At 42.3% G+C, this 12,755-nt stretch overlaps 1 protein-coding gene across 1 annotated transcript in view; it reads left to right on the plus strand.

Annotated features, from left to right (window-relative positions):
- The window catches only part of LOC145350856 (plasminogen-like), a 107,188-nt gene that overhangs the window by 58,302 nt on the left and 36,131 nt on the right, over positions 1 to 12,755 (plus strand). Inside the window, exons 10-12 of the mRNA XM_080200231.1 lie at positions 331 to 487; positions 5,036 to 5,226; positions 8,360 to 8,508. Of these exons, the coding sequence (XP_080056357.1) occupies positions 331 to 487; positions 5,036 to 5,226; positions 8,360 to 8,508 (497 nt within the window). The remainder of the gene's footprint in view (positions 1 to 330; positions 488 to 5,035; positions 5,227 to 8,359; positions 8,509 to 12,755) is intronic.

Raw genomic sequence — 12,755 nt, forward strand, 5'->3', positions numbered from 1 at the left:
ATCTTTGGACTATAGGAGGAAACCAGAGCACCCAGGGAAAACCCACACAGACACGAGGAGAATGTACAAACTCCACACAGACAGTGACGCAAGCTGGGAATTGAACACAGGTCCCTGGTGCTGTGAAGCAGCACTGCTAACCACAGTGCTACCGTGCTGCCCTGTTAGGAATGTTAGGAGATTGGGCAAAGAATAATAACTTCTAGATTGATAACAAAACTACAATTACCGCAAACAGCAAATTAACTAGAAATACTGGTAAATAATACTAGATTGTGAGTTTTTTTATGTCAAAATGTGCCTCAAGATTTTCTACACTTTACTTTTCAGAGCCAACGAACGAAGGTGGACCCACTGATTGTTTTAATGGAAATGGTTATAACTATCGCGGGACTACATCCGTGACACGGTCTGGAAAAAGATGCCAGGAATGGAATTCCATGACACCACATTCCCATCGTAAAACATCACACAATTTTCCTAATGCGTATGTACATAAGCTGATTTTGTACCTATTCAGATCCAAAGACGTGTTTTCTTTTGTCTCATCCAAACAATGATTTGGGCAGGGAGCTGGGTCTGAATTGATGCAGACTCAATGGGCCGAATGGTCTCCTTTTGCACTGCAGGGATTCTATGATTCTTAATATTTGGTTGAACTATTCAATTAGTTACTCGGGCCTCTTGTTATATATAACAATCCCAGTGATGTGAACATAGAGCTCCTCGTTAACGGTTATTTTCTAATTCTCTCCATCTTGTATTTACTAACAGGTTTTAGTCTTGTTCTACACAATCAGTTGAACTCTCACTGATGAACTTCTCAAAACTGGCTATGACTATTTTTTTTCTCAGTGTGACATTTCTCCAAGATTACTACATCAGTAATTACTTTATCCCTCAATCGCTTACTCTCAAACAACAGTTCCTTGTTAATGGTGGCATGGTTCCCTGTGAATGCTCATTCTTGGTCAATGACACCTTATGTCTTGGAACAAATCAACGTGTCAGTATTAACAAACATCTTGAACAAGAGAGATGAACAAATAGCGATTTTTGGGAATCTTTTGTACAATTTGCAATATTCACACTGTCAAACTGAGTGACTGGATGACATTTATATTCATATATTATATATATTTATAACTCCATCAGTGCAATAAAGTTTTAAAGTTTATTTATTAGAATCATAGAAACCCTACAGTACAGAAAGAGGCCATTCAGCGCATCGAGTCTGCACCGAACACAATCCTACCCAGGCCCTACCCCCATATCCCTACAGATTTTACCTACTAATCCCTCTAACCTACACATCTCAGGACACTAAGGAGCAAGTTTTGCGTGGCCAATCAGCCTAACCCGCACATCTTTCCTATGGGAGGAAACCGGAGCATCCAGAGGAAACCCACGCAGACACAAGGAGAATGTGCAAACTCCACGCAGACAGTGACCCGAACTGGGAATCGAACCCAGGTCCCTGGAGCTGTGAAGCAGCAGTGCTAACCACTGTGCTACCGTGCCAGTCATGTCACGGGTAGGCTTATATTAACACAGCAATGAAGTTACTGTGAAAATCTCCTTGTCGCCACATTCTGGCATCTATTCGGAGGGAGAATTTAGCATGGCCAATGTACCTAACCAGTGCATCTTTCAGACTGTGGGAGGAAACCAGAGCATTCGGAGGAACCCACACAGACACAGGGAGAACGCGCAGATTCTGCACAGATAGTGACCCAAGCTGGGAACCGAACCGGGGTCCCTAGCGCTGTGAGGCAGCAGTGCTAACCACTGTGCCATCATGCCGCCAATACCCCCAAGCCCACAAATTTCAACACCTAGAAGAACAAAGTGCATGGTGCACGGGGATAGTGGGTGAAATCTTACTAATATACAGCAGGGTGTTGGTCCCAACAAGAAAAAAGGATTGTTTCTCTCAGGGAAACACATTGGTTTTCTCTCCAGATCTTACCACACACTGCCACAAAAAAAACAGCTGGACCCATTTAATCCCAATATGTAGGGGGATGGCAGTGCCTCACCATGCTGGAAAAGCCATGACCCCACCACGGAGGTCTCAGACACCCACCCACCCAGTGATCGAGCCGGCATTCATTTCCTCCACACTAATTGGAGACAGAATTCACAAACCACACTCCTCCCCACCCCACTAACAGATCAGATCCAACATTCAGCGCCCCAATCAGATTCGCCATTTCTCCCTTACCTGCCTCATTCACAGGCTGGCACTGCTTTATTTCTTAATAGCTGTTTAAAATAGTTAGCTATTTCATTGGCAGTGGCTGGTTGGCGTGGACCTGGTATCAACCTAGCAATTCCAAATTGTGACAAGGATCAGTGCCTGGCTATGTCCCTCTTGAAATGGCAAAGGGTGGGGGGATAATGAAATGTCAGTACATTAAAATGTATTTAATTCAGGTTCACTCTCATTATGATCAGAACAAGCAATGATGTTCTCCCACCCCATCACAGAGGTTCCAGGGGCTCACTCCCACCCTGCCCATTATCAGAGCAGACATTTACAACTACTCTGCCCTCCTCCAGCAGTCAGTACTGGAAGCCCCTCTTCTCTCCAAACATCAAACCCCTTCCTCCCAACCTCCCCACCCACACAATCATTGCCAACAACCCCCCTCAAATGGACATTGCTGGCATCCCCAGCTCCCATCCTTTGCTCCCCCCCAACCACCACAAATAAATGAATCCCCCTCCCCCATGAGGCTTCCACTGAGGTTGGCACTTCCAGGTTGGCATGACCAGGTTGGCATGGCATGATGCTTTCCTGGCAGTTCCAACCTATGTCAGGAGGTATGCCGGGAGTATGGCCAGGGCACTGTCTGGCCATGTCTCTCTCCCTGCGGACAATATTCACCTTTATACCCCCAGGTGGGGGAACCTGTTGTAAATCGCAGTGATGTCACATTGTGTTTGAGTGTCCCACAGGGTATTGATATATGGGGAGGGGTGAATGAAATTTAAAAGTTAAATCAGGTTTTAAATCATTAAAATTAAATCAGGATTTCGTCTGTTATGTGTGTGAACCTGATTATGTCACCAGCAAGAGGCGGTGAAAATTGGAAGTCACAATTGTTATGATACTGTGCTATTTTGAAATATTTTATGTTTAAGGTGGGGCTGCTTTACGAGATAGTGTTTTGTAACAAGAGTTGATTTTGTAAGAAGAGATTGATGGAAAACATGCAGCTGAATTACCGAGAATGTCAGCTAAGAACTGATTTGAGCTAGGAATGTGTTATTTCATTGAGTTACTAGACCATTTGTTTACTTAAGTTCTCCTGGGATTTTAGACTAGGCCTGCAGAGTCATGTTAGATTTGACTAGGTTGATTGACAGGATCATATACTAATGTGGTTAATGTTAGGAGCTAAGCTTACAGAACAAACAATTTCATTTTCATTGCTAAAACAACGAGCAGTTGCTGCATGGAGCTGCTAGAAGAAAGTATCTTTCTGTTTCTCTCTCTCCAGAAGCTTTCTGAAAGTTCAAAGCCTAAGTAACCTAAGTCAAAGCAAGTATGCCTGTATTTTGATAATTCATTTTAAAGAGGGATTTCAGTCTATAAGAGAAATATTGCTTGATCGGAATTAATAGTGATAGGCTAGCAATTAAAAATTGTATCTTGTCATGTTTAAGTATTATTCAATTGTTAAAAGTTAAACTAATTCATTGTTATAGTTTAGCTATGTTAAATAAAGTTTATTTTGATAAAAGCTCCTTAGTTTGTCAGTAGAATCACGCCTGGCATGAAACATCCTATCCTCACAATGCCAAAATAGAAAAATGTTGGGATCTAGTCTAGCTTCATAATATACCTTTGTGCTTCTGATCTGGTACCCTAAAATGATCTCGCCAGCAAGATCAGCAATTTCCAGAGTTTTGTTAAATCTTGAGGCCCTGCCACCATTCCTGTAGATGGTGTGCATGGGCTCAAGATCACCCCCAGTTTCATCTCCAAGTGACACACTATCATGACTTGCGCACACATTGACGTTCCCTCATTCCCACTGGGCCACGATCCAGGGACTTTCTATTTTAACAACACTGTGAAAATAACTTCACCACATGGACTGAAATGGTTCAAGAAAAAGACCTTCTGAGGACAAATGAGTTAGGCAATAAATTCTGACCTGATCTTCTGATAGTATAATTCCAATCTGCATGGAAAGCCAGAATTTTTTTTCCTGGTGACTCATTGAATGGTCTCAAACCATGAACCGATTGTGATCAGTGAGTCCAGCAGATGGGGAAATTGTAGAATCAAAATATTTTCGAGATAAAAGTAATGTTTCCTTATTGTATGGGCCAAATTTTCCCTAAATTGGGAAGGATTCCAGATCCTGAAACTGCCCCCAATGGAAAATGCTCATTCATTGGTATTTTCATGGGGGTGTCCTATTAATTGCCATGGAGATGGTCTCCCTGTGTGATTAAGGGTGATGGTTGGGCTTTTAAAGCTGGAGGGTCAATCAGAGATCTTCAAGGTTGAGAAGACTGGCACTCCACAATGAATGGTAAGTATGTGACAGGACACTTCAACACGGAGATGTCCTCTCAATAATCTTTTGAAATCTTTAATTAAAAGGTTGTTCTTGCAGCCACATCACCACTTGGAGAAGGGAGGTAGCCTCTCTATGGCTGCATTGCACTGAGACAGGACGTGAAATTACTGCCCTGTGAAATAAATGCGCAGCCACTGTCTCATCCTCAGTGTATTTTGTTCTACAATTGCTATCCATTCAAATGCAAAACATACCCACTGTGGCAGATTCCATTTTGTAATAGATAAATGTTACATGTAAATCCTTATTAGGTCTGGTAAGTATACCTCAAAACAAAAGGCTTACAGTAAAGGCATCACCTTAAAAATGATGCCCTGAGAAATATTGAATCTTTCAACATAAACAACATCACAAGTTTGAAAGGTTTCTCTCCAAGAATGAAATTAAATTCACCCAAAGCCTGAATACTTGTTGATGTTTTCACTTTCAATCTACAGGGGACTGGTTGACAATTATTGCAGGAATCCTGATCAGGATAGTGCACCTTGGTGCTACACAACTGATCCTTCAGTCCGATGGGAATACTGCAGGATTTCAAAGTGCAACGCCTCACAACCTCAATCCCCCACGATCGTTCCTGTACATGGGGAAGGTGATGAAATATCACAAACATCTGATGGTCAACCAGGTAATTAGGAGTAACTTAATTAGGAAGTCAAACATCTAGGTCAAGATTCTCACAGAAAAACTAAATGCCCAATAGGTAGGAAAAGGGGAGAATTTTCCTGCCTGTTTTTTGGGCGTAGTTACTTGAACAAATGTCCGGCACTCTGTGCTTCACATGTGCCTCAGAAAGATTCATGCCAGAACGGGGGGGGGGGGTGCAGTTCAACTCGATGGAGATGCCAGAATCAGCAGGCTGAGCAGGCCGCTGCATATGCACGATCCGTCAGTGGTGAGATTGGCACATTAGTGCATTTACACTGCACCTCCGCCCACCCCAACTACACATCACTGGCCCTGCTATCACTGGCCTTCTGATGTTTTCCCCGGCTCCATACTCCCTGAAAGTTGGCCTCCTCCTCCCAATTATCAGCCTACTGGACCCCCCACCATCTGGGCCATCCCCGATCTCCCCCCACTATGGCCAGCCATGACACCCTCCCTTCCTGATGACCAGCCCCAATTGTCCCCTCACTCCCTTCCCCACCACTCCTATTGCAGGTTGACAGCGGGTTCCTCCCATGATCACCGCTCTCCAATAGGTCCCAGCCTCCCAGTATGCCTTGCCCCTTTGGCCCTGCTCCATGGCACTATCGAGTGTCCAGTGGGCACTGCCAGTGTGCCCAATGTGCAATGTCAATGTGCTAGGCTGGCACTGCCCAAGGGACAACTCCTTTGCCTCTGACCTTCCAGAGGGCTCCAATGGCCTGTCCCCACCAGTAGGTTGAGGATCCCCATTCCCCGTTAGTGGGGAGCAGTTGTAAACCATGCTGGCGGGAACCTCTCCCGGCAGGGAATGGGAGATGCTAGCAGGCCCACTAGTCAGATGGAAATTGCTATTTCCATATGGTAATCAGTTCCTCGCTGATTACGCTAAAAAAAGCTCAGAGACTCACGATCTGTTGGATCCTGGTCGTGAGCCCTGCTAAAGGCTTATGTCTCCCAGCCCATTATGCTTCTCCGAGCAGTGCAGACCAGGAGAATACTGGCCCTAATCTTCAAATTTTGCAAGACCTGAGCCCTAGCCAAAATGGCACCTCAGCCCAGAATCCAGCACCCACAATTTTAATCAGAGTGATGGGTGGAGTGATGGTGGGATATATTTCATAGGTACATTTCACATCCACTGTTTACAGAGGAAGTGGCACATTTAGAAGTGCAAAATTAAGCAGATTAAGTCACCCAGGTTTCCAAAACGTGACTTATGAGCTGTACGAATTTGAATGAAAGATCTAAAGATGTTTTGAGAGGTAAGCTACCCTTTGGGAAAGGTCAGGTACCCTTTGGGGATAGTTAAGAGTAGACATGAATGTGCATAAAAAAGTGGATAATGTCTGTGAATTGTCAAGTAGTTTAAATCCCCTGCATGCTAGGGGATTTTCACAGTAACTTCATTGCAGTGTTAATCTAAGTCTACTTGTGACACTGATAAATAAGCTTTAAACTAAATTTTGAAAGTGTAGGCTGCAGTTGAAAAAAAATCAGTGCCTGCAATTTCAATTGATGTTTATTGACCTAAGGTTGAGGATCTTCATTATAGTGTTATTTCTTCTTGATTGCTATAATTAACCTATAATTATCATAATAGAGAACTTGTAAATTCACAGTTGGATTGGCAGCTCCAAGTTGGCAAAAATGGATTCGCTATCTTTGATATGGAGCTATGAATATAAATGTTTGTTTTTATAATGAATTAAGTAATTAATTTAAATCTGTGTCAAGAGGATGAAATGGAAGGCATGAAGGGCTGCTTTTAAAATTTTCGCAACGTTTTCTGCCGTATGCCTTTTTTGCCAGGTTGGGAATCATGGTGGATTATGACCCATTAAGTAATGTTGGGTTTGCAATTTAAATTCTTGCAGGAAATTCAAATTTCCATTCCCATTATATTTTTGCTAAGGTGGATGGGTTTCTGAAAGCTGTAGGAACCCCACCACGTTCAGTTTGTGAATCTTGGGGGATTATATCATCAACTAAATAACAGTTAGAGCTTAGAACTGATAACATACAATAATAATTGTACTTAAAGGTAAAGCTAAATTTGAAAATATTTAATTGAAATAGGCTAAAGAATGTAAACATTGCATAAACTAACAGGGCAGATATCATAATAATAGAGAAAAGTAGACATACTTTTGAAATTAAACCATCAATAAATAACAGTGGCTACTGCTTAAATTTCAGTCCTGATCCAAATATTTCCTTAGGTTTGGCATCTGCCAACATTCCCAGAAGTGCTCCTGACTCTTTTATGATCAGGAGTTTGTCCAAATAGCCAATAGCGAGACATTTATTGCAATGATCTGGGAACATAACAAGGAAAATCTCCCTGTTCTTACCACCTCTCGTTACATGAAGTGAATATTAAAATTCTCAGACATATCCTTGTGTGTTGTTCTCAAGTTATTCAAAAATTAATTATCCATTACAGAGATGAGACCAAATTTGTTTTTAAATTGACAGCAGTACCTCCCTGTGCCTATCCTTTCATTTACATGATGAATGGATTAATGCTGATTGTTCTAAACATAATGCAATTACAGTAAAATTAAAGCATCTGGGTAAGATTGCAATGCATCAGACAAGTGCATGCGACAAGTTCCAACAGATCATATGTGTACATCAAATAGCTATTTGCACCATATTTACAAGTACACACTGGAATAACAAAATAATACTGGTACTCATGCAGATAGTTATACTTGACTCATATTCTATGTTATTAGTTCGTGGGCCCTTACTATTGACTATCTGACTTGTCCACTAGAAGCAATTACAAGTGGTCCTTCATAACTTATGCTGTGACTTTTGCTTCCCTCCCTAAGGAAGGCTAGCTTGGCATCTGAGCTTGATCTGAGATTGTATACACCTTAAATTCCCACCCAAAGTCAAAGGAGATTGTTGTCGGATCCTTGCCGGTGCTAATTCCGTGGCGGACTAGGTGGTAGAGTTCTGGCCAATATTTCTCTTTCAAATTATAAAATCAACATAATTTTGGATATATGCTCTGGGTCTCTCAGAATAATAAAAATTGTCTCAGAAATGTAGCAATGAGAAAGATGAGTTATATTTTTCATTTGTTAATTATGTCTTGTCAGATTGCCAAGTTGGTAATGGAGTGACATATCGTGGGACAAGATCGACCACATCCAGTGGCAGGACATGCCAAAATTGGTCAGCAATGACTCCCCATTTTCATAGCGACTTCACTCCTGAAACACACCCTGACGCTGGATTGGAGGAAAATGTGAGTTGATTGTATGGCTTGCTGAAACAAGGGGTGGCACGGTAGCACAGTGGTTAGCACTGCTGCTTCACAGCTCCAGGGATCTGGGTTCGATTGCTGGCTTGGGTCACTGTCTGTGTAGAGTTTGCACGTTCTCTTCATGTCTGCGTGGGTTTCCTCCGGGTGCTCTGGTTTCCTCCCACAGTCCAAAGATGTGCTGGTTAGGTTGGTTGGTCATGTTAAAAATTGCCCTTAGTGTCTGGAGATGTGTAGCTTGAAGGGATTACTAGGTAAATATGTCAGGATATCGAGGTAGGGCCTGGGTGGGATTGTGGTCAGTGCAGACTTGATGGGCTGAATGGCTTCTTTCTGTACTGTAGGGTTTCTATGATTTTTATGAAGTCCTCAATGCTTCAAAGCATTGAGGACTTGTTTAATGCTTCGAAGATTGCATTTTATTTGTTCAAATCTTTTTCATCACAAACTCCACCTGGGTACTTGTAGATCACACTTTCATACAGGATTGTACAAAGGGATAAGAAGACATATTGAAGGAATTGTAGGGGTTATAGGAGATTGCAGATCAGATCGCCTAATTGCAGAAATGTTGATACATTTGATCCAAGGGGGGAAATTTCAGCTGATGTTTGTGGTGGATGAAAATGTTGACACTGATGGAAAATCCCACCAGACTGCGGGAATAAGAATCTCATCGGTGGGATCCCATTCTCAGATTCTCCCCGCCCTTGCCGGTGATGCAGTAAGTTCCCGCCCAGGGTAAGAAAACTCCCCTGCCATATGTTCCCCCAGGGTAAGGAAATCCCCCCTCACCGATGTTTACAACATCTGCAAAACATGTAGCTGCGGTGGGGGGGAGAGCAATATGTCTTCACTATGGTATAGCAATCCTTATCCTAATACTCTTTGCATAAAATTAAATACTTGCAGTCCTTCTCTTTCTCTATCCAGCATTAATCCTAAATTTACAACTCTCGTTTTCACTGCAGGAATGGACACAAACTGGCATTTGGTAAACTTTGCTATGTTAGCTTTCTTGTTGATGAAAAATACTTCCGATCACTGAGTCTAAGCTTTGAACACACCCCTTAATTATACGCCTCTCCTTTGTTTTTCCCTTCAATTTATATTTCCTGTTCCAAGAGTTTTTAGTTGGGATACATAGCCAGTGGAATACTGACGAAAGTGGTGTGTTTTTAGTTGCATGGTTCATGAACTGCGCTTAAAATGCAAACGGCAGGGTCCCCGAGGAATGCGCTGTGACATAATACTTGCAACAGAGAGTACAATTGTTGTGCAACCTATGATTTTCTTCCCATTACAACTCATGTAGAATAGTTACATTCAGAAGGAGGTCATTTTGCTTGATGCATACATGTCAGCTGTTTGCAAGAGCAATTCACCTCATTCCATTCCTCACCTTTTACCTGTGGTCCTGCATTTTGCTTTGTTTTCAAATAATTATCCAATTCTCTTTGAATTTGCCTCTACCCCACTCTCTTTAATGGTGGATTCCAGATCCTAAGCATCTATTGAGTAAAAAGGTTTTTCCTCATGTTGATGTTGCTTCTTTCAACTTAAATCAGTGCACTTCGGTTTTCGACACTATTGTCAATGGGAAGTTTTCCTTATCTATCCTATTCACATCTCTGATTTTGAGTATCTCTATCAAAATTCCATTTAAACTTCTCTTCTTCATGGTTAACAGACCCAAATTCTCTGATCTAAGCATGGAACTAAAGCTTCCCATACCTGAAACCACTCATGTGAATCTTTACTGCATCTTCTCTAATGTCTTCTGACTCCTCCTGAAGTGTGGTGCCCAGAATTGGGTGTAATACTCCAGTTGAGGCTTAACTATATTTTAAAAGGTTCATCAAACTTTCCTTGTTTTTGTACTCCATGTCCTAATTTATATAACCCAGAGTCCCAACTTTTTCTCAAGTGCCCTTCCATCTTCATTAATTTGTGTCCATGTAGTTACTATACCACTATCTCAGGGTAAAACCTTTTGTCCTCTGCCTCCTGCTTGGTGCTGCCTATAACTCGGTGTTGTCCCCACCCCCTAGCCACATGTTGTTCCTACTTTTTATTGTATTAAAATGTGATGCTATTTCCATTTGAAGGTTCTTTGGCATGATGTGCACCCATCCCTTTATATGGCACACTCTCCTTCCTCCCGTCTGGATGCCTGAGTCAGAAGGAAAGAAGAGATAGTCCCTTGCAAGGTCATAGGGCCCATCCTCCAACTCCCTTTTGTATCAGCCACGCAGCTGTGTTTGAAATGGTTGAACCTAAATGTATTTCTCCAAAACTTTCCCATTCACCACAAGAATGCCTGATCTCTCCAAAGACCTTCTGCTAGCTTGATGTCTTTCGCACAAAGTTGTAAATCACATGAATCAGTTTTTGGAAATGTGAATGATGAGAATTGCTTCTGCTTACAGCCAACCGCTCATTTAAATGTGTTGCCATTTACTCAAAATATGCATATAGGAAATTCATATTGCAGCCACACCCCCACACCCCTTTGACTCCATTACAATTTGGGCCAAGAATACAAGAATTAAGAGCAGGAGTAGGCCATTGAGCCCTTAGATCCTGCAAACTATTCAATAAGATTGTGACTGATCTAATTGTGGCCTCTTCTCCACTTTCCTGTCGGTCCCCCATAACCCTTGACTGCCTTGGATATTCAATGACCCAGCCTTCACTGCTCTCTGAGGAAGATAATTCTACTAACGACCCTCTGAGAGAAAACATTTCTGCTCAGCTCATTCTGAAAGGAAGTCCCATAACTTTTCATCAAGGCCCCTTACTTCTGAATTCCCCACATGGGGAAATATCCTTTCAGCACCACCACGTCAAATCCCCTCAGGATTTTATCTATTTCAATAAGATCACTTTTCATTCTTCTAAATTCCAATGAGTATTGGCCCAGCCTGCTCAACCTTTTCTCATAAAATAATCCCTTCATCCCAAGAATCAATCAAATGAACTCTCTCCATGCTGCTCTTAATGCAATTATATCTTTTCCTAAGTAAGGAGACCAAGGGGGTGATTCTCCCAGCCTGCTGGGAAACCACAGTCTCTGGCTTCAAGTTTTCTGGGATTGTCAGCTCCACACCAGAAATTGGTGTGGAGCTGATTTAAATGTTGAAATGTTGATTTGAATCGTATTAGTGGGTCCAGGACTGAAGTCTCCAGGCCCACTAGCTATGACTGATTGGCGCGTGCTGAGTGGCCCACTCAGCACTATACTGCCGGCCTCTCCAGTGGAATAGGCCCCACCCCAGATTTTCAACATAAATCTCACTAGGGCACTCTGCAGTGCTCAGAGTGTGGGAGATTCAGTTTGAAAATCCCGCTAAAAAAAGTGGGAGTTACTTCAAATTTTACATGAATTCGGCACTTCGAATATTTTTGGGAGAACCAAAACTGCACAGTACTCCAGATGTGGTCTAACTAAGACCCTGTACAGCTGTAGTAACACTGCCTTACTTTTATACTCGGTTCCTTTTCCAACTAATACAAACTTTCAATTTGCCTTCCTAATCACTTGCTGTATCAACATGCATTTTTTGTGATTCGTGTAGCAGGACACTCAGATTCCTCTACACCATAGAATAAAATATACTGTTATCTCATTTTTCCTACTAAAGTGGACAAGTTCCCATTTTCCCACATTATACTCCATTTGCCAAATTTTTGTCCATTCACTTAGCCTACCCATATGTAGATTCTTTAATGTCCTCATGACAACTTACTTCCCTTTGTATATTTATATATTCAGCAAATTTAGCTACCATACATTTGGTCCCTTGATCATTGATCCCTGTGATACTCTACTAGTTATAGCTTGTGAACCAGAAATAACCAACTTTTCCCTCACTCTCTAGGCCTGATTTTACCATCTTCATTCTAAGTGCTGAATCTGGGCATAATGCAGATCCGACTTGGAAGTCTGCTTTCAAGCGCACTCAGCCTGAAAAAAGAATCGCGGGGTCTATCTGCGCTGTGGGCAGGGCTCAGCATGCCTGAAATGATTAGAGCTCTGAACTGCGCATGCACAGTTAGAAAAAAAATTGAAAAAGTGCACCCGTGTCAGATCGCTTCCAGGCTACAGAAAGTAGAGAAAGCGGCCTGGGAGCAAAAAGTGGGACCAATGGCCCCCACAGACATCACTGTCCCCCTTAACAACCCAACCCCCTTGCTACCCAGACCAATCACAACTCCCTGCCACCCCCTCA

Source organism: Carcharhinus amblyrhynchos, chromosome 12 (assembly GCF_965287045.1).
Source record: "Carcharhinus amblyrhynchos chromosome 12, sCarAmb.v2.hapA, whole genome shotgun sequence".
Taxonomy (NCBI): Eukaryota; Metazoa; Chordata; class Chondrichthyes; order Carcharhiniformes; family Carcharhinidae; genus Carcharhinus; species Carcharhinus amblyrhynchos.